The sequence below is a fragment of the Diabrotica undecimpunctata genome, chromosome 8 (assembly GCF_040954645.1).
Source record: "Diabrotica undecimpunctata isolate CICGRU chromosome 8, icDiaUnde3, whole genome shotgun sequence".
NCBI lineage: Eukaryota > Metazoa > Arthropoda > Insecta > Coleoptera > Chrysomelidae > Diabrotica > Diabrotica undecimpunctata.
Window position 1 is genome coordinate 78404623 of NC_092810.1, and position 27257 is coordinate 78431879.

The 27257-nt window shown below is 33.8% G+C and overlaps 1 protein-coding gene across 2 annotated transcripts in view; it reads left to right on the top strand.

Annotated features, from left to right (window-relative positions):
* The window catches only part of Shrm (shroom), a 1116164-nt gene that overhangs the window by 744710 nt on the left and 344197 nt on the right, over positions 1 to 27257 (top strand). For both annotated transcript variants that reach the window (XM_072540517.1, XM_072540518.1), the window contains exon 10: positions 19118 to 20232. In XM_072540517.1, coding sequence (XP_072396618.1) covers positions 19118 to 20232 — 1115 coding nt within the window. The remainder of the gene's footprint in view (positions 1 to 19117; positions 20233 to 27257) is intronic.

Sequence of the window (27257 nt, forward strand, 5' to 3'; positions counted from 1 at the left end):
AGAAGCTGAAAACATTATTAACAATCCTGCCTATTCTAGCCTCATACAAAACAATAAATTTGCTCCATTAATTGATTCAGCTATAGAATTTTTCGCTTTAAAACTTCTACAGCACAACATCTAGTCCATAATACTTCTTCTAAATCGAAATTTAGGTCAACACATGATCAACCATCTTCTCCTAAACCCTTGCCAAAAAAAAAAGAAAAACTAATGTTTCTTCTCCCAGTTTCCTACCCATAAGACGAGAAATTGCTTTTATGCAGGACCGGTCTTCCAGTTTGGAAAAGAGCCGCAGAATGATTTTTCAACACTTAAACATCAATTAATTACCATGTTAACAAGTTTTTTTCACAAAATCCATTATCAAATAGTAGTTTAAATTTTGAAGATATAGAGTTTGAAAATAAAATTAAAAACATTGTTGATAATATATTTAAAACCTAACAAAACAAAAAAAAACTCGAAGATGTCTTTTAAACAAAATCTTAAGATTATTCATTGGAACGCTAGATCTCTTAAAGCTAACAAAAATTCTTTTTACCAAATTTTAATGGAGGAAAAGTTTGATATTGCAATAATTTCTGAAACATGGTATAAGCTTACTGATAACATTAAGTTTAATAACTTTAACGTCATTGCGGTTAATAGAGATAATGGTTATGGGGGAGTAGCAATTTTCATTTCACATAAAATTATAAACGAAGTCCTTCAATTTAATCATAATTTTAATCCAAAAAGTTTGTGGAATCAATATCATTCTTGGTAACCAAAAACTGGCTATAGTATCTCTATATAAACCCTCCGATGTTAGAGCGAAATCTCAAGACTACATAAATTTATTTAGTCAAATAAAACATGATTGCATAATAGGAGGCGACTTTATTGCCCATCACGGCATGTGGGGCTCACCTGCATGCTCACATGATGGCAGAGTTTTGGTGGATGCTTTAGATTATTTTCTAAACTTGATTGTTATAAACGATGGATCTGCCACAAGGGATTTCCCCTCCTGGCCAGGCTAAATGTGCAGTAGATCTCACAATTGCTTCATCTAAAGTATGTCATACACTTGGTTGGTCTGTTAGTCAGGATACGTATAGGTCAGATCATTACCCAATCAGTATTACGCTTAATAACTATTATCACAATGATGCAATCACGTCCCCATTATATAGATGGTCTATGAATGAAGCAAATTGGACCTTATATACAGCCGAGATAGAGAAATCATTTTTCACGCCACCAAACTGCATCGATACCAACGGTATGTGTAAATTTTTAATGGAACAGGTTACGAATGCTGCGAACAAAGCTTGCAAAATTCTAGGACCATCCTTAAATATATCATTCAAATCACCTAAATGGTGGGACGAGGAGTGCCGTGAGATATCGAATAAGAGAAAAATTGCATGCAAAACGTACAAACAAAATATGTGTCTGTCAAACTTTGTTGAATATCAAAAAATAAATTCTAAATGTAAACGAACCTTTAAACAGAAATGTAGAAATAGTTGAGCCAACTTCTGTCTCAATCTAAACAGACAAACTCATCCAACTGAAATATGGGATAGAATTAAGAAAATTAAAAAAAAAAAATCTGTATGTGCACGTCGAAAATATCGTTGAAAATTTGTTTCATAAAATAGCTCCTTGCTATGTTCCTTCTCCAATATATCCCACTGAAGATACATTTAAATTACATTTTTTGTCATCTCCTGTTAGTATCAATGAACTAACTGCTAATATCAAGTATTCTAAGAGATCCTCCCCTGGGATTCATGGTATTAATTATCTTATGATATATAACTTGTCTACAATAGCACTTCAATTTCTCCGTGATATTTTTAACAATATTCTAATTAAAGTTGATAACTGTGATTCTTTGAAGCAGTGTCTTGTAATACCTATCCCAAAAGCTAATGATCCCAATGTCCTAAGACCAATATATCTTATGTCATGTATATTGAAAACATTTAAACGAATCATGAAAAATCTATTAGAATGGTGGATGGAAAGTAACAACCTTTACCCAGACGGTCAGCTTGGGTTGCGTAGAGGGAAAGGAACTATGGATTGCATTTTACACTTAGCAACCGATATCCAGTTATATATACATCGGGTTAGAACGTCTTTCGACGTTGTCCGATACCTAAACACCATCTCTTCCTATCTTCGCAGTCGTTTGTTGTTAAATTTCTTTCGCTTATGGACTTGTTTACGCCGTGTTGCCATTCTAATCTGGGTCTTCCTCTTTTCCGTCGACCTATCGGTTGCCATTCTATTACTTTTTTGGGGAGTCTTGATGCTGGCATCCGTTGAACATGCCCATGCCACCTTAATTGTTTCTTCTCTATATCTTGAGTTATATTTCCTTCTATTCCCATACGTTGTTTTATTACATCATTTCTGATTCGGTCTCGTCTGGAAATACCTAAAGATCTTCTCATTGCATCCATCTCTACTGCTTCTATTCGCTTTTTGTTCTTTTCACTAATTCTACATGTTTCAGCGCCATAAAGAAGAGTAGTTTTAATCATGGTCTCATATATATTAAATTTCCTTCCTTTCGTTATCTCTTTATTCCACAGTATACTATTGAGACATCCTAAGACTTTCTTTGCTTGAGTGATTCGTTTTTCTATTTCCCGTGTATCAGTTCCTGTATTGTCAAAGGCAACACCCAAGTAGTCATAGCTCTGACAGCAGGAAATATGTTGTCCGTTTTCGAGGTCTATGTTATCTGACTCGTTTCCAATACAAAGATATTTGGTTTTTGTTGTATTGACATTCATTCCCCAGTCGTTATATTCTTCTATCAGTTTTCTTAGCTTGTACTGCATGTCTTCCCTGTCGGTCGCTAGCACTACCTGGTCGTCAGCAAACTGAGTGTATATATACATTCATTGCTAAGCTCTATACCCATCCTATGTCCGATATCCAGTTAACTTATTCTAAAAACCAATACACAGCTGCTTTATTCGTGGACATTTCTGGTGCATATGATAACGTTATTCTCGACCTTCTGCTTGATCAACTTGTTAAATTAGGAGTGCCTAGTAAATGTGCTTATGTCCTAGTCAATCTATTTACAAATAGACAAGTCCATATTCGTCTAAATAATTCACTGATTGGTCCAAGGATAGTTAACAAAAGGTTGCATCAGGGCTCGGTTCTTAGTCCCTTATTATTTAACTTGTATTCATTAAACTTACATACTATGGGAATGCAGTGTAACATTTTAAAATATGCTGATGACTTCTGTTTCTATGTTGAGAAAAAAACGTTTCAACAATGTGTTAATGCCCTTAAAGTAAATATGTCTTATCGCAAAAAGTATTTTGATAGTCATGGGGTTGACATCTCACCTAAGAAGTCAGGTGTAGTATTTTTTTCGAGACACAGGTTACCAAAAGTTAGTACGTTAAAATTCTCCCAGCTGGAAATACCTGTATATAACAGTTTTACATACCTAGATGTTACCTTGGATTCAAAATTAATGGAACGAGCATATTAATAATTGCATTACCAAAAGTGAAAAAAGCCTTAATATCCTTAAGGCCGTTAATCGATACGATTGGGGAGCAGACCTGAAAATAAACTTATTATTTTAAAGAGCATATACCAGATCAATTTTGGACTATGGAAGCTTTTTCTATGGATCAGCGACAAAATCTCGTTTGATTAAATTGAATCGAATACAATACAAAGCTTTAAGGATAGTCCTAGGAGCCCACACCAGCCCTTTTGGCAGAATGTAACGAGCCACCTTCATATTTAAGACGTCTATTTTTGGCGGAAAAATTTATTCTTTAATGCCAGTTTAACAATCAAAACAGCTTATGACAAAGAATATCTTGCCTCTCTGTTGAAAATCTAACAAACAAATGGTGGGCAAATAAAAACTCTCCAACTCTAGCTGTTGCTTTTCCCAATTTATCACAATATTCATTCAATGGAGAAGGGATTCCATTATTTGGCTCCAATTATGACATACTATATGAAGATAAACCTGCTGTAGTAATTCCTTCATCTATTTCAATTGTTTACGAAGATTTAGTAGTACAGAACAAGCTAGAAGACTGTAACCATTCTTGTAAAATTTATACCGATGCCTTAAAATCGCCTGCTGGTGGTGTTGGCTGTGCCATTTACATAGACAATATTAAAGATTATTTTCAGTACAAATTAAAATCAGATTGCTCAATATTCACAGCTAAATTGGTAGCCATTGTCAAGGCGTTGGATTGGATAATTAATAGCACATTATATTTCGAACGATACATAATTTTATCTGATTCACAGTCCGTCCTCCTCGCATTAAGACACTTCTCTACGCACATATATACCAACAAACTAATTATAGATGCGCTTGAAAAGCTAAGGATCTTAACTTCTTTAAAAAGAATTGTTAACTTTGTGTGGGTTAAAGGTCACTCTAATATTCTAGGCAATGAAAAAGTAGACCATTTGGCTAAAGACGCTACTTTAGGGGGTATAGAGTACAATGAGTTGCCCAAATGGGATATAGTTTCAGCTAGGAAGAAACATGTTCGACTTAATTGGGAAATTGAGTGGCAATCCTTTAGTAACAGTAGCAAAAATACTATGTCAGAAGCGTCATCTCTCGGAAAATTTATACTATGTACGTTAGATGCCTTTTTGGACATGCTACAGTAAACGTTTACCTATATAAAATAAAACTTTCCGAAACGGATATATGTCATTGTAATGGCAATTATGACGACCTTAACCACTGGATGTTTCAATGTCGGTATAATCAAGAAGCCATAAAATTTTTATTTCAAGCCATCTCCCAACAAAAAATCATACTGCCGCAGAACGTTCGGCAAACGTACCAAACGGAAAATCTAAACTGTATTTTTCAGTGTTGTGTGAATCCGAAATGGTAGGACGTTAGTTTTTGTATTTCCCATTGTCTTTCCTTTTATGTCATTTACCTTTAACCGTCTCCTGTATTGTTTGGGTTAAAAAAAAAGTCGCTATGAAGGGCATCTTAGCGTGAAGCGTGTGTTCCTGTTTAATCCTTTTTGTATAGTCACCCAATAATGTTTTCTATGGGAAGGTTAGGAAATTGAGTGAATGAACGAACGGTTAGGAAATTGTCATGAATTTAAAGAAAGTGTAGAAGATTGGTTTTACGTATTAAACCAAATGTCTGGCTAAATAGGTCTAAATATGCTAAAAAAAAATAAAAGTTACGCAACGGTGACAAAGAATGTAAATAAAAGCACTCATTACTTAGTACCAGTTAACCGCAGACGAAATTTAGAAAGTTATCCTAATTATCTCCGTTCGGGATATTCTCTTACCATTTACTTGGTAAACGGTAAGAGAATGTAAATGGTAAATGGTAAGAGAGGACCGGAAAGAAGACGCATTTCCTGGCTTCAAAATTTACGAAAGTGGTATAACACGACTACCACTGAACTGTTCCGCGCTGCAATAAACAAAGTAAAGATAGCCGTGATGATCGCCAACATCCGGAACGGATAGGCACTTTAAGAAGAAGAGGGATATTCTAACGAGCATAAGAAGATTCTTTCATCTCCATCTACTAGTAGTCAACTGCTTTATCAAAATTATAGAAATATCCCTAACTATTCCCAATCAACAATGAGCTCTAATTCAAATAATAACTGTAAAATAAACTCTGTTTGTGATATGATTATAAGCACTATTAAAAATGTATTAAAGAATAACTCGATAACTTTGGACAATATAAAAATGTTTGACTTTTCTAGAGAATTTTCTAATAAATTAAATAAAAATACTCCAGTCCAAGAAATTTGGAAAGAAATTTAAAAAATCAAAAATACTTATAATGTTTGTTAAACTGTCAGTTTCAGGTTACAAGCGAAGCAGTAACATCTCCAGAAGATGCCAACCCCTAGTGTTGGCGAAACGTCGAGAACTAATCTCAGAAGACAACGGCCTAACAGCCCGAACAAACAGTTTAACAAGTTAAACGATGGCCGTTAAAGCCTAACGCAGTTTACTTATAATGTCCCAAAAAATTATGTAAAGAAAGATAATTGGACTGAAGAATTTTAAATAAGTTAACTCCGCCCTGGGTTCCAACAAATTTAAATGTAAACCATCCTAAAAAAGTGAATAATAATAATTAAAAGTATTTGTTAAATGAATTTACTCTAAAAGAACTAGAATATAGTTTAAAGTGTCATAAAAAATACTGCTCCTAACTTAAACAATGTCCATTATATTATGCTGTACTACTTACCAAGGTGTCAGAAAATAAAGTTATTAAATATAATTAATTTAATATGGATGAAATCTGAATTTCCGGATTTATGGAAAGATTATGTAATTATACCGATTTTAAAACCAAATGAAGATATAGACTCAGCGGATTCATATAGAGGAATTTCGTTAGGATCGTGTAAAACATTCGAACGGATGGTAAAGAGAAGACTTGAATTATGGTTAGAGAAAAATAACAAAATTAGTGATACACAGTATGGGTTTCGTAAACTAAGATCGACATCAGAAAATAAAGCTAACCTTACCCTAGATATTAATATATCCTTTTCTGAACGTAAATATCTGGTATCTCTATTCATAGATGTAGAAGGTGCATATGATAATATCAAATTAAATATCCTCTATCAACAAATGGAAAAGATAGGAATACCCAGTGACTTTGGTAAAAAAATAATAAAATTGTATTCAAATAGGAATCTATAACTTCAAATCAACAATGAACTATTCTTCTTCTTAGGGTGCCTGTTCATTCCGAACGTTGGCGATCATCTTGGCTATGATGACTTTGCTATACGAAATAGCAAGCCAGGATATTTTTCTTCGTCCTGGGGCCCTTTTTCCTTCAATTTTACCTTGCAAAATGCTTTGAAGTAGCTCGTATCTGCCTTGATTTCTCATTATATGTCCCAAGTACTGCAGCTTACGGCTCTTCACGATGTTGACCAAATCCGCAGTTGTGTTCATTCTCCGCAGTACTTCTTCATTGGTGACTTTGTCTGTCCATGGTATCTTCAGGATCCTTCTGTATGACCATAGCTCAAAAGCCTGAAGTTTTGATAGAGTTTCCGCCTTCAATGTCCACGTTTCTACTCCGTACAGAAGCATGAACTATTGGATCCAAGAATTTCTAATGTTGGGTTACCACAAGGAAGCATCCTTAGTCCTTTACTATATCTCATTTATACCTCAGAATTATACAAAAAATTAATACAAGCGAATAAAAATACAGTTTGCTGATGATGTGTGTATATATGTACCTAAAGTCGAAATCTATCAAGGTATCAATATAATGAGTGAAATGTTTTCGACAATAGAAGAGTATTATTTTAACATAGGTGATGGAAAGGGTAAACTTTGTTGCCAAACTATCCACATTTAAGAGAGGCGTATTTGAACACCTAATTGCTTCAAAATATTTAATAAGGACCACTGAAGCAATAAAACAATTTAGAGGTATTTTCCTTCGATTTATTTACACAATAGACTTAAGGGCTGGTTCAAACATTGACAATTATCGCAACTCTGATAGTTACATAAAGAGTTATACAAATATTAGCTTTACGTGAGTGCGGGGAGGCAGTAACAGATATACATGAAATGATAAAATTGAGAGAGACCAACTATATACGTTTTAACACAAAACACTGAAAACACCGGCTCACGATAGCGCATACGCGGCTTACGTACTTTTCGGGATCACACACACCCGGCCTTCACTTGCCGAGAGGCAAATTGGCACTGTCTGTCTTAAGTTATATAACGAGGAGAGGACGGGTCCCTTATGTAGGGCATCAGTCGCACACACATTAACACGATAGCTGACGACCTGAGAGCACAATTTGAGAAAATAACTATACGATTACAATATTATACAGGTTGTTTTTACAACATACTGCCCCCAGTTGAAGCACTAGCTTTAACATTATAAAAAGCATTAAAAAGAAAGGAGTACATAAAAAAAACCAATATGAGTAATAGTATACAAACAACATATGAGTAAAAGTACTAAACCTAATAACATTAACATAATCCTTCACTAGGAAGGGGACACAATTTTGTTATCGTGCGTTTGAAAATCCCATCCTTACTTTTAACAGATGCAATTCTCACTCGGCCATCTTTACCCGGAAAGACATCCATCACTCGTGCCAATGACCAGTAGAGATGAGGGAGATTATCTTCTTTAACTAACACAAGGTCATTGGGTTCTAAATTTTTGAATGGGAGAAACCATTTTGGACGATTTTGAAGTCGATTCAGATAATCAGTCGACCACTTTTTCCAAAAAAGTTGCTGGAGCTTAGAGAGATTTTGCCAGATGCTAAGTCTATTTTCCGGGATAGATGTATACTCCTGGTCGGGTAGCGAGGTGAGAGACCTTCCAATTAGGAAGTGACCAGGGGTAAGATATGTGAAATCGGAGGGATCATTAGAGAGGGCACAAATGGGCCGAGAATTAAGTACGGCTTCAATTTGGGTAAGCACGGTACTGAATTCCTCGAATGTAATTTTGAGATTGCCCAACAATCTATAGATATGATGTTTAGCGCTCTTTATAGCGCTCTCCCAGAGTCCTCCATGATGAGGAGATCGAGGTGGTATTGTTTTCCACCGAATTTGAGAGGAGGCTAAAAATGCCTGAATAGAAGAGTTAGTTTCCTTATTTTTCAAGAAATTATAGAGTTCGAATAACTGATTTTTAGCCCCAAGAAAGTTTGTCGCATTATCAGAGAATATAGTCTGAGGGAGACCTCTTCGACTGATAAAGCGCTTGAGAGTAAGAAGAAACGCTTCTGTTGTGAGCCCACTGACTAATTCTATATGAACCGCACGTGTGGAATTACAGACAAATAGAGCTATGTATGACTTTATCACGGGACTTTTACGAAGTTTAGAGGCCTTTATTAGAAAGGGACCACCAAAATCCAAACCTACATGAGCAAAAACTTGAGCAGAGCATAAGCGTTCCTTAGGTAAATCAGACATGATTTGAGCTAAGGGTTTGGCATTAAACTTGAAACAAACATGACATTCGTGGACTATCCTCTTAATCTCCCGTAGACCATTCAAGGGCCAATATCTAAGGCGAACTTGAGAAGAGAGTATTCTGAGGACCTGCATGATGGAGCCTAATATGTTCTTTTTTGAGAATTAGACGAACAACATGATTTTTCGAGGGGAGGAGGAGAGGATATTTTTGATCAAAGGTAACTTCGGAATACCTAAGACGTCCACCTACACGGAGCATTTCATTTTTGTCAAGAAACGGAGCAAATTGTAAGAGAGACTTATTAGAAATAATCTTATTGCCTTTGAGATCAGCAATTTCTGAGGAGAAACTTGAGTTTTGCAATAATTTTATAATTTTCATTTCGGCATTTTGAAGTTCAGATACTTCAAGTGCACCGGATAATTTTTGAGTGCCAGACTTTGCGTTATTACCAAATCTGAGTACATAAGCTATAGTCCTTACATATTTCGTGAAACTGGAGAACCTTTCAGAAAGCATGACAAAGAAATCAAATTGAGCACTTCGAGTGTGAAGAACAACTTTTCTTTCTTCAGGTAATTTATTAGAATTTAACTTCGGACTATATTCAGACAAATTTAGGTCAAATGTTTGCAAAAACTAAGGACCGTGAAACCAAAGAGTGGAGTTGAGTATGTTAGAGGGCATCATTCCTCTGGAGAGGATGTCAGCAGGGTTGTCTTTAGACTTTACGTGTCTCCAATGAGAGTGAGAAGAATTTTCTTGAATTTGAGCTACCCTGTTGGCGACAAATTGATTCCATGTGGAGTGATGTGATCTGAGCCAAGCCAAAACTATCTCAGAATCGCTCCACATGTTTATAGAGGTAATAGAGGGCAATTTATCCTTTATGATATCAACCACCTTTGTGGTGAGCTTGCTAGCCAATAAAGCACCCATAAGTTCCAGCCTTGGAAGCGTTATGGTCTTTAGAGGAGCAATACGACTTTTCGAAGCAATGAGAGAACACGAGACATTTTTTGATTAGTAGATAACCCGTATATAACAACAAGCAGCATATGCTTTCAAACTTGCGTCAGAAAAAGAGTGAATTTCAATAGAAGAAATTTCATGACATGAGAAAAGACATCTGGGTATGCTTATGTCTTTGAGAGTAGCGAGATCAGTTATAAACTTCAACCATTCATTTAAAATATTTGAATCCACGGAGTCATTCCAACTAATTTTAGAAATCCAAATTTTTTGCATAATAATTTTAGCAAGAACAGTTACGGGATTAATGAGCCCTTGTGGATCAAAAATTTGAGCGATAATAGAGAGTACTTCCCTTTTTGTGTAATTATCTTTTATTGATAATTGAGGTACAGAAATTGAAAATGTATCAGTACTGGGATTCCAACAGAGACCTAAAACCTTATTAGAAGTATTCTCTGGTGAAATAACATAGGCAGAGTTTGTAGAGAGAGTAGAAACATTTTCTAAAAACATTTTTGAATTAGAGCACCATTTATGAAGAGAAATGCATGCCTTTTTGAGTAGGTCAGTTATCTCATTATGAGCCTTAAGAAGAGTTTGCGTGTCATTGGCCCCATATAGAATGTCATCTACATAGCAGCCTGTTAAGAGAGCATCGGAGGCCAATGGGGAGTTGTTTTGATGAGTTTTAGCTAATTCCATCAAACAACGAGTACTTTGAAAGCTTTCGCTTTTTGTTCCATAAGTTACGGTTTGAAGCTCAAGACATTCGATATCCTGTTCTGGAGAATCCCGCCAGAGGATATTCTGGAGGAATGTGTGATCAGGATGAATTTGTACCTGCCTGTACATTTTTTGTATGTCGGAAGTGAAGACATAGGTATACAATCTAAACCGAAGGAGAATGTCGAAAAGGTCTGTTTTGCGGTGACCAAAAATTCACGTAAGGTCTTTGCATTAGTTTTGTCTAAGGATGGAACTTTCAAAAGACGCTGTATATGCAAACTAATTACGCGCAATTTGTTTTCGTAGCGATTTCGAAGAGTGTCTAACGCGATTTGGAAGTTTTCTTCTAAAACTTGGATGTTTTCTACCAACTGGAGAGGTTCGTTGCGTAGAAAAGATTTGAGATAAACAAAACGCTGGACGTTGTTGAGTTCCGGGTTATTAATAATTAACGTCTCGAAGAGCTGATAGAATGCACTCCATTCTGAGAAGCATCCTGAGAAAGTTTGAATTTTAATTTCGGGAAGAGTCACTTTAGCACTAGCTAAACGTGGAGAAGTGGAACTGGACTGGTGTGAAAGAGGTTGGAGCATCTCCATTCTATGTTGAAAACCTGCTAGAGTTGAGAAGTATTTTTCTTCAATTTCTTCCCTATCGCGTTCTTCAGTGTTTGCTTCGTCCAGTTCCTCAATCTGATCCATGAGGTCATCATATTTGGCGTAACAATTGTTCAGTTCAGTATTACGGAGTTGGAACTGCAAGGGATCCGTTTCTTGAGCAGAGTTATCCCTTAACCAATTAGAGATACGAGAGATTTTTGATTTCAACGGTTTGCGTTGTTTCTTCAATTGATCCATTGCGGTTAGAGATGTATCGAAAGCTTTGCGAGATATTTATCTATGAGAGATACACGAGAAATAAAAAATTTTAGAGTCTAAAACACAGCTTAGTCCACCCCGTATAATAAACAAGAGTCTCAGAAAATAATATCTGTACGAATCCTACGAAATATAAACTCGTCCTGTATACTAATAACATGCGTTCGAACTTTTGAATGTCCCTGTACGCGTGATTATAAAAATATATCTTGGAACGAACTCACCAAATAGAAATGAATCGTAAAAAATCCATAGCACATCACATGTTTCTTGTCAGCATTTTCACTTGAGATGCACGTCGAAGAGTCGAAGAGCGATAAATCTAAGAATGTTGAGATAAGCGATATTAACACTTGTGTGGTGACGTAATGTTCCATGTGCCGTGAGATTGTTTATCTTATACGTTTTATTTTGTGAAGAGCACTTACTAATGAGTTTATTTTTTAATTTTTATGGGAAGAGAATTAAAATAAGAGAAAATTAATTTGATTTATGAAGATAAATCAGAGCGGGAATTGTGATAAACAATATATCCGGCTCGAAGGACCACAAATGATGGAAAGGGTAAACTTTGTTGCCAAACTATCCACATTTAAGAGAGGCGTATTTGAACACCTAATTGCTTCAAAATATTTATTAAGGACCACTGAAGCAATAAAACAATTAAGAGGTATTTTCCTTCGATTTATTTACACAATAGACTTAAGGGCTGGTTCAAACATTGACAATTATCGCAATTCTGATAGTTACATAAAGAGTTATACAAATGTTAGCTTTACGTGAGTGCGGGGAGGCAGTAACAGATATACATGAAATGATAAAATTGAGAGAGACCAACTATATACGTTTTAACACAAAACACTGAAAACACCGGCTCACGATAGCGCATACGCGGCTTACGTACTTTTCGGGATCACACACACCCGGCCTTCACTTGCCGAGAGGCAAATTGGCACTGTCTGTCTTAAGTTATATAACGAGGGGAGGACGGGTCCCTTATGTAGGGCATCAGTCGCACACACGTTAACACGATAGCTGACGACCTGAGAGCACAATTTGAGAAAATAACTATACGATTACAATATTATACAGGTTGTTTTTACAACAATAGGACTCAGCCTCTCTACAAAGAAAACCCAAGCATGTATATTCTCCAAAAAACATAGATTACCACAATCTATAGTATTCAATAACGTTAATTTTGAGGTTCAATCATCCATTAATTATTTGGGTATGGTAATAGATAGAAGGTTATTGTGGAAAGAACACATAGACTACTTAATAACAAAAACAGAAAAAAGATTAGATGCAATAAGATCAGTGTGTCATACAAGTTGGGGAGCTGATCCAAATGTTACGCTTACCTTTTATAAAGCTTATATTCGTTCAATAATAGATTATGGGTCAATTTTTTATAGTCAATCAGCAAAGATTCATCTGCAGAAATTAGATAGGCTAGTAAATAAAGTATAAGTATAGGTGCATTTAAGAGTACACCCATTTCAAATTTAAATGTAGAATGCAACAAACCTCCACTAAATTTCAGAAGAGATTACTTAACGAAGAAGTTTGTATTAAAAATGTATGCAAAGAAAAGTCCGGTAGTCCAAAAATGCTTTGAGCTCAGTATTTACGATCTAGTCAAGGAATATTGGCAAAAAAGCCTACAATTCCTATTGTTGAATCGTACAAATACGTAAGCATACAACTTAGTAAGGACATTTCGACTTCAAGAGAATTACCATGTTTTAAAATAGAATTAGAACACTTGGACAGCATAAAAGTAGGATATCTTAGAGACTACTCAGAATTCCCACAATATATCCGGAATAGCATGTTCCATGACATAAAGTCTATGTTCCCTAATTATTCATATATTTTTTCGGATGCATCTAAATCAGATTTAAAGGTTACATCTGCCTTTTACGATCCAGATCGAAAATTTAGTACAGTAGTAGATCTAAAAATTAAAACCTCGATATATACCGCTGAATTAATAGCAATATTAGAAGCACTTAAATAGGTATATAAGTAATTTGCCAAGAACAAAATCTAATTTCGTTATATTCTCTGATAGTAAAACTTCAATACAAAAAATTAAAAATATTTCTAAATATAACAATATTGGATTTAATTATGTGTTCTCTGAAATTATAAACCTGGTGGGTACAATAAAGTTAAGAGGATCTAATATAATGTTTTGTTGGATAAAAGCTCTTTGTGGAATATTAAATAATGAAATAGTAGATAAAATTGCTAAATATAATGAACCATCTAAAGAATCAGAATATAAATGTGAAATTGAAGGTCTAAATTCTCATCTAATGAAAAAAATTATAAATTCATGGCAAACAATGTACAATTTGTCCTACAAAGGATTATATTATAAAGATATAAAACAAAAATACAGTCCTCAACGTGGTTCAAAATCTCAAATTTTAATAGATGATTAGAATAGTATGTAGAATAAGATTTAATCATGCTCTGTCTCCGTTACATAAATTTAGAATTAATTTAGCCGAAACTCCATTTTGCGAATGTGGCGAAGAAGGCTCAATTGAGCCTTAAATACACGTGGTATAAACCAATTTATAATAAAAATATACGAGTATATCAATAATGAAAAAAAATCGTATTAAAAGACCTTTTAATTTAGCAGATTTAATAAAAACCAATAACTTGTATATATATGAAATAATTTTCGCCACATCTTCTTCTTCTTCTGGTTCCTATCCGTTTCGGATGTTGGAAATCATATTGGCAATCATGACCTTGCTCGCTGCGGCTCGAAACAGCTCCGTTGAGGTTTTCTTAAACCATGTTCTTAAATTCCGCAGCCATGATATTCTCCTTCTACCGGGTCCTTGCTTACCTTTGACTTTACCTTGCAATATAGACTGCAGCAGGGAGTAACGGTGCTGATTTCTCATTTTTCGCCACATACATGAAATGAAATTGAATTTCATATTATGAAAATAATATTATGAAACCAGAGTATATATTTCAAACATAAAAAGTTAGTTATATAAGTCCTTTGTTTTAACCCAGTTAAAACAAAGGACTGCAATATGTTGTGCAAATTGCCTTGATAGACCCCTATGCGTATATAATAAATCAGCAAAGCGTTATATTTTCCTTTTCCTTCCAGTAAAAAAAAGTAATAAAAAAAAAATAAAAAATAAAAAATAAAAATATTAAAAAAGAATAAAAAAAATAAAATAAAAAAAAAATAAAATAAAAAAAATAAAATAAAAAAAAATATAATAAAAAAAATATAATGATAATAAAAAAAAATTTCACGTAGGTACCTACTTCTATGTAAGTCAATAGAAGATTAGATTTTATTGTTGTTAGGGTTCTCTCTATAACAATTGTTTAAAAAAAATTAATTAATAATTCAAAACATAATAGGCTAATGGATTATGTCTCTAGTCATAAAATGAAACTACACACACACGTACGCACGCACACACGAACACACGCAAGCACGCACGCACACACGAACACACGCAAACACGCACACACATAGGCACACTTCCGAGATCTAATTAACTCTCATTCCGATTACATATATTGCAACTGTATTCACAGGAGAACTTTATGCAGTCTACCAAGTATTACTACATGCACATGCGAACAAGGTAAACAAAATGTTAATCGTGACAGATTCTATGTCATCACTACACCTAATCAAGAAAATATACACCCAGCATCCATTAGCCTTACTAATAAAGGAAAAACTAAATAAATTACATACTAAAGATATAAGTATCAAGTTTCTCTGGGTCCCATCACGCGTCGGAATAGCAGGTAATGAAGCAGCCGACCGAAATACAAAAGAAGTCATAAATGATAACAGTACCCAAATGTCTCTCCAATCTGTTAGTATGGATTTAAAAAGCTACTTTATGAAACATATTTTCGAGATCTGGGACAATAAATGGTAATCCACACCATCAAAGCTTCAGGAAATAAAAAATAAAATTGGACCATGGCAACCACCCGATGTATCTATAGAAAATGTCACACCGAGAGTGCAGTACGGCTAATGTAGGAATGCACAATTGCCGGATTTCACGCCTTGTGATTGGCGATACAAACAGGTCCAAGTGGTAGTCACAGAACCGTACCCAGATCTCTACGCCGGGCTCTGTTATTTATTATAAAATAATATATTGATAAAATAATTGCCTTCAAGTAGCCAAATAAGAGGCATGAATTTGAATAAAAAGACCTTAAGTTTTTAGCGAGAATTTTATTATAAAACTGTATGCTTTATTAAACTAACAAATGTATTTTAAATTACATTTCTTGATAGCTATAAATATACCGGGTGGAACCTCCGGTAACTCGATTTCCGTGCACCCAGCCCAATATCCAAGAAAAACTTTTTCTTTTGTAAATATGTGAAAAATTATCAGTAACGGGAATATCGAAAAAGCTTTGCACATCTCGGCGATGTTATTAAAAAAACAAGTTGCGCACTTGTATCACTGCGAAATTTTAACACCTACTATGAAATTTTTTTTGTGGAAATCTGAAGTGCAGTTTTTGTTCTTGTTAAAACATAATGCAGTCTCGCATTTTTTACACACAACATAAGTTTATCTAGTTCCTTGGCGTAGCAACCTGGTAGTTTTCAGCGAAACCTTGTGTTATTCCATATGGGATAATGGTTTTCCTTGCCCACACTTGACCAGATGAGCAGGTATAAGGTTTATAGTGTAAGTTATTTAACATTATATTATATTTATACTTTATTAAACTAACAAATATATTTTAAATTACATTTCTTGATAGCTATAAATATACAGGGTGGAACCTCCGGGAACTCGATTTCCGTGCACCCAACCCAATATCCGAAAAGCCCATACTCTGATTGGACTGGTAAATGCATTTTATTGGTTATACGGTGTAAAATAATCGAGGTTACTCACAGATATTCAATTAATTATACTAAAGTCGTCCTCTACATCCGAGATGTCGGATTCGCTTTCGCTACTCTCCCCTGTGTTCGCGTGTATTATCAATTGGTCTACGTCATCTTGCAGGTTGTTTGCAGTCCACATCTCAGTTTCCGTTTTCTCAATAACATGAGTGCGAAACCGTCGTCGATCAACTGGCGTACCTCGTCGTTTTTAAAAGTGGTATTATGGGTACCTACATATCGCTTAACTTGGTTCCACACCATTTCTATAGGATTCAATTCGCAGTGATATGGAGGAAGCCTTAAAATATAAACATTATGTTGTGAAGCATACTCATCAAGATGATACTTATCGTATTGATCTTTAAAAGCACGCGCTGCTTCTAATAGCTCGGATTTCAAATAACACTCCTCGAAAAAAATGTCTTTTTCCACTAGCCATTCCTTGATTGCAGCTTTATTCCAGGAATTGTTAGGGAATCTCTCTTTACGGGAGTGGTACGATGCATTGTCCATTACAATGACATTCCTGCGACCATTATTTGGTAAATTTGATATTAATGTCTCCTTAAACCACGACTCAAAATATGCAGCATCCATTTCATCGTGATAGTCGCCATCATTTTTCTTTGCCAGAAAAACACGCTGTGTGCCAGGAAGGAAACCTCCTGAAAAACCTGCATGCAATAAAACATATCGTGGACCTCGTTTAGTAGGTGCTTTTAAGCCAGTACTTAAACCTTTGAGAAAAGTATCACGACTGTTTTGTATCGTAGTATCGCACCATTCGTAATTTATAGATTGGCCAACATTAACCCACGATTCGTCCAAATATATGATATTGCAATGGTCTTTTCGCAAACGTCGTATAGTTCTCAAATAATTATGGCGCCAATGAATAATATCCTCTCGCTCCACCATGATGCTTCTTCGGCCACGTTTCTTATAAACAAATCCAATATCTTTCAGAAGTCTGTATAAAGTAGAAAGAGACAACGGCTGTATATTCTCATTACCTTGTATGAAGTTATGTATATGTTTTAAGAATGGCGGAAAATTTTTCATGAAAAATTCACAATGAACAATTCTTCGTAGAATACTTCTTACACCCTCGTCATATGTGAATATTCTAGAATTTGATTGACACACTCGTTTTTTACGTTTTTTTGGCGATTTCAACGTTCCACTCTGTTTTTTTTTCTTTTTTGAAATTGTAAATGCTTCTTTCGCTAACACCAGTCATCAACGAAGTACGTCTTACAGCAGCACTAACATTAAGTTGTTCCGTATTTTGTAAAAAAACACAACACATTTAACACTACGAGTTTAGCGCAACCGTTAAATAATTCACCGGATTTAAATTTACGGAACTCCATGCTCTCTGTTGAAACTCGGACCAAATTTTGAAGTGTAGTTTCGTTTTCCAAAAGCACTTTCACCCTAAGGGTGGGTAGGGGGTGAAATAGGGAAAGCTTGGAGTTTATCAAATACTAATTCTGACAAACAAGTTTATGGCCATATTTAGGTGATTATGTTAATGATGGTAATTTGTAGCAGAAGTTTTACAAAAGAAATGAAGACCTATTTATAGAAACAACATAACTGTATTTTTAATATTTTACATACAATAGAAAAAATCTAATTTCTATGAAAGAATTGGAAATTTGAATATTATATATAATATCTATAAATAATATCATTTCCAAGTTTCCAAATTCTTTCCTAGAAATGATTTTCTTTCTATTTTATGTAAAACATTAAAACTACAGTTATTGTAGGTTGTTCTTGTAAAGAGGTGTTCAATTGTTACTCTTATGAATATGATTCAATTGTATATCTCATGTTGACGTTTTATATGCAAAATTCATAGTTTTCGTTGTCAATAACTCGTCAATGCCTTTTTATTCTACTGTATACGTATACATAAGCATAGATATAAAATATTTTACTCGTACTGCCGGCAGATGCATTTTATCCAAGCCGGTCCTGTGAGACAATGAGCAATCAACAGCTGGAGAAAACCGACAACCCTGCGCGTTTATTCTCCATAAGAAAAGCATTGCCGTATCTTACCCGTACTGCACTCTCAGTGTGACATTTTCTATAGACGAAAGCAAATGGTCATTTCCCGCTTACGACTTGAACATACCCAGTTTTCCCATGAACATGTGTTTAAAAAAGAAGGACACCCAATTTGTGATCAGTGAGGTTCACCCCTTACAGTAAAACATGTGCTAGTGGAAAAGTGCGAAAAGTTTAATATCCATAGAATTAAATACCATCTACCAAATAATCTTAAAGACATTTTAAACTCAAATAACAATATTGATAAACTACTTCTGTTTTTAAAAGATTGTAATTTAATAAGTAAAGTGTAATTAATTGTTACCGTTCCGATAATAACCATATTAGGTTAAAGCGGGTTTTTTGTAAATAAAAAAAAAAGAATTTTATTTACTTCAGAAGTTTAACCGCTTTGAATGTTATATTATTAATTTGTCATCTTTACTGTACCTACTATGTGCTTTCATTATTTTTAATGTATTTTGTTTATTTGTGATATACCTATTCTTACCAAGATCATTTAAATTTTTTCAGAAACCAGTCGAAGGTATCTTATTTATCTGCCCGCCACGAAAAGGAACAGATTTTGCCAGAATCGGACGCAGGTAGTAATAAAAGAACTACGTCTCCTAGTGGACATGAACTTCGTTCAGAACCGATAAGTGAAGCTCCGAAAATAAAAGAAATATTTTGTTTATCTCATACTCCTCTAAAAAATAGTAATATTTCAAGGATATCCTCAATGAATGAAACGAATATTGATAAATGTGATTTAAAAAATAATCTAGTTTTACCTGATGTACTCCCAGTTAATGCCAAGCTAAGATCTCTATATCATGCGACCTCCGAACTCTGTGATACTGATTCACAGATAATTTTACCAAAGCCATTATCCAAATCTCCACCTTCTTCATCGCCAAAGGGCCTGTCAAGAAATTGTAGTTTTACTAAAACATTTTCTACTATTACACCCTCTACTGCGATTATAACATCGTCCCGAACTTTTTCACAATCCCCTACAGCTATTTCGTCATCACTCTCTGCATTTTCTACACCATTCCCCACTGATGTGTCATCTTATTCTGAGGCTACAGTTCCTATTTCGAGACTTTCTATTAGTTCTGTTAATTTAGGTACTAGTATTAGGAGCACTGCGGCTACTTTACCTAGAATGAATATAAGCGGTAGTAAAAAGTTAAAAACAATTACTATTACACCACCTAGTTATCCCGATAGAACGTCCCCTTCAATAACCAAACTAGTGAGTGGAAGTTCTCATTTAGTCAAATGTTCTCCTTCTCCTACATCTACATTAAAATGGCCACCTGTAAAAATATCGATGACATCTACATCGTCAACTCCAGTAATATCTTCATCACCTATTACACTTCAATCGCCTGAATATTCTCCTTTAATTTCTTCCACTCTTAAAGAAAATTATCCTCAAGGCTTGCAGTTAATACAAAGAACCGAAGTTGTTGTAAGAGTCAATGCTACTATAGATGCTGCTTCTCAAACTGAAAAGGAAGTGTGGTCCTCTACACCTTTATCTGTGAGAAAAAAATTAAAGGAAGAGATTGAATATGAAAAATTAGCCGAGGATCTCGTTGACCATTTGTCCAGCTCTGACAGATTGAAGGGACTTTTAGGTAAGCACTTTATGTTTATCAATTCATATTTGTAAAAAAAAGTGGTACAGTAGGCGGTACTGTAGACTAGGGTGAAGCTTCATACTGTTTTCTGTATTTTTATGTATTAAATAATAATTTTAAAATCGAATAAAGTAATTTTATTATTTATTTATTATTTTACTTATACGTGTAACTTTAATAAACACGTGATGAATCTATAGATTGCAACGCTTCAAAATCTTTTAATTTTTTATATTTAATTTTATTTACAAAGCAGTAATTTTTATTCTACCCTGTGAAGATTAAAAAAAACACGCCGTACATATTTTCTAATGTTTATATTCAGTTTGCCTTGAGTTGAATGCTTTCTCTTAAAAATCTAATTAAGTCGCAACAAGCATTTACCGTTTTCAAACTGCGTCTTATAGAATATATCTGATTGATTCAAGAAATCGTACGATACGAATCTCGTATAATTTTTTCGGCGGATTTTCAATACCAGAATTTCATACCAGACATCGCTTTAAAGAGTTATAGTCTGCGTTTCTTTCGGTCCACCAGCATGTCTATTGATTTTTCCAAGTCTAAGGAAAAAATACACATCTTTAAATATACAACTCCTTTATCTATCTTCGCTAGTATTTCTTCTAGTGGATTTATGGATTAATAAATGCATGGATTTATGGATGCACTATATATTTCGTACTTCTCATCATCTCTTGTTACGTAGAGTTTTGGATGCAGAGGCATTAAAGGCATTTCTGTTCTTTTTCGACCGATGTTCAAATAAACCATCCAGATAAGTAACTCAGTTTCCTCTTTAATTTGTTGACAATCCCAGCATCAGTAAAAGAAGGTTTACACAGTCGAATTGATATTATTTTTTTAGTTTTTAACCTTACATATTTTTTTATTACTTCAACATAATGTTAAATAATTGTAAATTCTTAATTTTTTAAGTTTACTTTTTTTAAAAGTATGTGAAAGTACTAATTTAAGATAAATATTAAATATTTATGCAATTTCAATCATTGCTTACGTATTTTATGAAAGTATGTACGAATTGTTATTTGGATTATGCAGATAAAGGTAAATTTAATTAATTACTTTTATTACTTTATATTTTAATATAAATATAAATTACTTTTATATATATATATATATATATATATATATATATATATATATATATATATATATATATATATACAGTGATGAGTGTCTTACCACCCGGATTTTTAACGTAAGAGATAGAAAACACAGTTACCTTGTGAAATAAAAAGAGATGAAACTCGTAGTGGGAAATAATCGATAGAAACCTATAATTTACATTACATTACATTACCACTATCGATAGTCTCACACCTTTAGACGTTAGCTTCGAGCTAAATCGCCTCGGTCATAATTATTATGTGTAACGTTGTATGTGTGACGTGTTTCCATTTTTTACTTTCGCATAAAGTAAAAACTGATTGACCACAATAAAGCAAAAATGTGAATAAAATAATTTAATTAATAGTGATTATTTAATCTAAAGTTTTAAATTATTAACCAAGAATAATTTCTACTATGATTTGAGGAGTTTCATACACTCTTATCACGGAATAATTATGAATTCTTCGTGGATTAGTGGTAAGAATTCGACACTGCCATACAGCCGTCGCAGACGATTAGAGTTCAAAACTCACATGTGGTTTTCTTTTTTGTTTTTTTTAATAATTTGAAATTATGCCGAGATCGTTTTGCTTTGAATCACTAAACATTTATGTCAGTCGTTACTAGTATTAAGTTAAACAAAAATATCTTATTGAAAAAACAGTATCGTCGTACTTTCGAAAATAAAGTAAAAATTCTTCAAAATTAAAAGAACGTTTAAAGAATGTTTAAATAAGCAAAAATTCTACAAAAATAAAAAAAATATTGTAAATAAACATATTTACAATATGTTCAAATAAGCCTTCATTAGCAGCAGAACAATAACCTAAACTGTCACTAAGGAATTATAAAAGTCTGATGGATCAGAGTTCAAGGCACGATGTTCTCATGCAGGCGCTCAGGGTTCGAATCCCACATGAAGGTTTTACTTTTTTAAAAATTTAAGGTCGCGGCATATTATCGTGCACGTATAGTTTTCGGCACGTAGCGTTTCCACTTCAGCAATTGGGCTGCGCGTTCACATTTTCATACATAGAACGTTTCAGTTTGGTTCGGTGAAGATATGATCTCGCTTTTCTCGACAATAATTATGTGCAATTGCTCTTCTACTTAACGATAAAGAATGAAAAACTGTGTTAAAAAGAAGGTTTGAAGTACATCCAATGCTAAGAGAAAGGAAGAAGGAATGTGAATACTGAACTTTATACAGAGAATTAATTGATGACGATGAAAAATATTATGGATATTTTAGAATGAATAGGATAAGTTTAAATATGTTTTAAATTTAATTTCACCTTCAGTTAAAAACAAAATACTACATTTAACGAAGCCATACATATCAAACAAAAAGTATTTTTAAAAAGAAGAGGTGTCACTTTCGTACAAAAGTCCTTATTGTTTCCGTGATTAATTGTCATAAAGCAATAAAAACACATGCATAAATGACAAAATAGCCTCAAAAATTATTATTTTTTAAATACTCTGCATCAAAATCAAACAAATACCTAAATAAACAACAAGTGGAAAACGACATCTAATTCACATTATCCTTACCAACCGGTTACGACTCGTTACGTAGCCGTCGGCATCAGTAAAATATTGTTTTCGAATATACTGAACGGAAACGTTAAGTGTCTGAAACGCTATGTTCCGGACAGTGTGCGTTGTTCATATTTAAAACTATTTAAATTATATTTTTCGGAAACTAAACGCTATGTGCTGGAAACGCAACGTTCATGATAATATGCCACGACCTTTAAATTTGAAATTATGCAGATATTATATCGTTTTGCTTTAAATCACTAAACATTTATTTCAGTCTTTATTAGAAGTGTTTATAGTAAAACATGAAAATCTTATTGAAAAAACAATGTCGTACTTTCGAAAATAAAATCCACAAGGAAACTAAGTTCCTGTATTTGGCTGTATACCATATATTAAAATTTTTTTTGAATAAAATCCTTTATAAAAGGTATATAAAAAAACCCAGTTGGGCTATGTTAAATTGACAAAACGTTTTCGGAATAAGTATTCCATCATCAGTGTCCTAAAAAAAGTATTTAACCACTTAATTAAAAAGAATATGAAATAATTTAAGTTTGACTAAGGTTAATGTAAAATGTGGTTAATACTTACTAGTTAATACATGGATGTAGCCACTAAATATGTGGGTAAAAACCCTTTAAAAATTATTAAATGATTTAGTTTACATTATGTCTAATTTACAATTAAGATGGTAAAGTTACCGTTGGATTGGTAACATGGCGACATATGACTCTACATTAAGTTGCAAGTCCTCAGACGGTATGTTTACGAGGACTTTATTAAAGCAACTGATTGAAATGACTATCTTGGCAGGTTATGACGGAAGTTATGACAGAGCAGTCAGTGTAACTGTATATGTCTATTTAAGACAGAAGCCAACGTTGTTTAAAATTGTGAAAGTAGAAATAAAATAAAATTATAACAGTATCAACCATCAATGTTATTGTTATAAATTATGTACGTGAAATGAAATTGTGGTGAGAAAATTATGTGATTATAGTTAGGCAACCAACTATACAGTGTCAAGTGGTTTGATGAAAAGATTCTAATATAAGGCCCTTTATGTTTTAATAACATTTGGTACCTGGAAAATGGAAACTAGACACAGGTGGAAAGTTGGGTTCTTGAAAAAGTATAGGAATTAATATATTTAATATGTGAGAATGTTATTCAATGAATGAAATAAAACTATTGTGATATAAAGTTCATGTAAAAATTGACTTACAACTCAATTATATTAGGCCCTGTATGTCAAAAAACAACATTTGGTACCTGGAAAATGTAAAACTTCTTGAGTTGCAAGTTCATGAATATAAATATCTGATTGGGTGTTGACAAACTGAGTGATGTAGTTATATTTTGTGTGTTGAGAAGTATATGAAATGGACAAAATTTGATGGTTGGAAGTGGTTTTGTAGTATATTGGTCGTAAAGTACTCAACTTATAACTTGAGAAAAGGCCCTATCTGTTATAAAGCAACACTAGGTACATAGGGAAAATAAAAGATTAAGTTATAAGTTGGTAAGTTGAATGAACTATTGGTCTATATTGACTATAATAGTAAAATGATATTGTTGTAGGTGGCTCTGTTAAATTTGAGTAAAGAGAATGAAAATTAAGGTGTTTTTGAGAAAATTGTGATAAACGGATAGACTACGGAATGCTGAGGTCCCCAGAGAACCGAAGCCAAACCCTGAGGAAATTGTGTAGAGAAGTAAAAAAGAGAATTTAATAATATGGAATGGGTGGTGGATGACGGATGATCTGATCTGAATTTGGAAGTGTCGAAATAGAAGCATGGAAAGTATTGGTTATAGTGATTAAGACATGAAGTTTGGGTTGAAAAGAAAAGAGTGAGATAGATGGAGAGTAAGATGTATTGGAAGAAAGGTTTTTAGAGTGAACTAAGGAAGATGAGTATTAGGTGAACTAATAATGAATATAGATTTTAATTGTAGAAATAAATTGGGGATGTGGGTTAAGAGAATAGTTGGCGATGGAGAGGGAGAAAATCTCGATTGAATGAAACATGACGATTAACGCAATTTGGGCTTTTTTGTTTTTCTTTAAGAATTTCAAGATCTTCGTATAAATCTAATTTGAGGAAATTTTTTTGGGAGATATTGTGGATAAGTGAAACGTCTTCTGGGATATTGAGGGTGTGGTTGTGTTCTTTGAGGTGTTGAGAGAAAGTGGAAGTATTTTCTCTTTTTATGTGCTCTAGAGAGCGTGAAGAAAGAGATCTGCATGTTCTACCTATGTAGGTGGCATTGCAATCTGAACATTTAAGTCTATATACTCCACCCCGGTTCATATAATTGATAGGATCTTTAGAATTTGAAATATGTTGTCCCAAATTGTTGGGTACTTTGAAAGAAACATGGGTGTTTTCAACCGGACGTTGGATGAGATTTCGAATATCTCCAGAAAGACTTTCATGATAGAAAGGGAGTCAAACATAGTTGGGTTTGGTGGTAAGGTCTCTGGGGAACGCAGTCTCCCGCAGGGTCTTAAGGCGTTTTTTGTGGATGAGTTTGTTGATGATGTTGTGATCATATCCGTTGTTGACTGCTATTTGTCTGAGTATATTTAGTTCTTTTTGTAGTTTAAATCTGACAGTGGAATGCTTTCTAGGCGATGGATGTAACTATGAAAAGCTGCGTATTTATGTGACATGGGATGGTTGGATGAAAATGGAATTACGTGGTCAGTCTGTGTGGGTTTCCTATAGATACTGAAGTCGAAGTGGTCATTTAATCTGGTAATGGTTAGATCAAGAAAATTAATTGACATGGAAGATTCTAGTTCCATGGTGAACTTGATATTGGGGTGAATTTGGTTGATTTTGGAAAGTAAAAGTTCAGCTGAATTGGAATTACCTGAAATGAAGACTAAACAGTCATCAACATAGCGAAACCAGTGTAGTATTTCAGGGTTTTTCATGATCTGTGTGGATTCTAAATGATCCATAAAGACATCAGCTAATAGAGGGGAGAGACAGCTGCCCATGGCTAAGCCATCAGGTGGTCTATAGTAATTGTTGTTAAAACAAAGAAATCTTGATCTAAACAAAGTTGTAATAGTTGGATAATGTAGTTAGTGGTAGATGAGGTAATGGAGTTGGCTCTTAGAAGTGAGTGAAACAGATTAATTGTTTCTAGTTTGGGGACAGAGGTGAATAGATTGCTAACATCAAATGAAAGCATAGTGATGTTGGGGTGAAGATTAATGTGTTGTAAATTATTGACTAGGTGACTAGTATTTTTGACTGAGAATCGAGGAGTGAAGTTCGTCATATTGTTAATTAGATTCAATATAAATTTTGATAGGATGGAAACTGGAGTGTTTATGAAACTAACAACTGGACGAATGGGAATGCCCTCCTTGTGTATCTTAGGTAAACCATACAGTCTGGGTGTCAAAGGGTTACTTGGGATTTTATAGTATGGTGCGAAATGTTCAGAGAAAAAGTCTGTGAAAAGTTTAATGTTATCTTTTAATTTGTTTATGAACTTTTTAGAGGGGTCTGTTGCAAGTAAAGTGAAGTTATTATTATTAAGGAAAGTTGAATTAAGGAAAGTTAACTTAAATTATTTCATGTTCTTTTTAATTAAGTGGTTAAATACTTTTTTTAGGACACTGATGATGGAATACTTATTCCGAAAACGTTTTGTCAATTTAACATAGCCCAACTGGGTTTTTTTATATACCTTTTATAAAGGATTTTATTCAAAAAAAATTTTTCGAAAATAAAGTAAAAATTCTTCAAACATAAAAGAACGTTCTAAATAAATGTACTTACAAAAAATGTTTAAATAGGTAGAAATTCTATATAAACGTATTTTATTCTAATGAAATGTGTTTAAAAAAAATGTTCGAATAAGCCTCCATTAGCAACAGAACAATAACCCAATCTATTATAAAAATTTCGTCTAACATTAGTTAATGTTTCTGGACTAATACCTCTCATTGAATCAGAAATCTTTTCTCTTAATTCTTGGAGAGAATTAGGCCTATCGTCTTCAATTCCATATAGTTTGGACTTGATATATTCCCACATAAAAAAATCACAAGGTGCAAGATCAAGTGATCTTGCAGACCAAAAAATATCTCCGTGGCCACTAATCAATCGATTAGGAAAAGTCGCACTGAAATATTCACTGACGATGCGAGAATTATGTGCAGGACAACCATCGTGTTGAAACCATATGGAATAAAAAGGTATGGAATTGAATTTGAAATATGTTGTATTTCTATTTTATAACATTGGAATAAGAATAAATTGTAAATAATGAGTTTTTCGAAAACTTGTTACCTAAGGGAGAGCGCCCACCAAACTGGC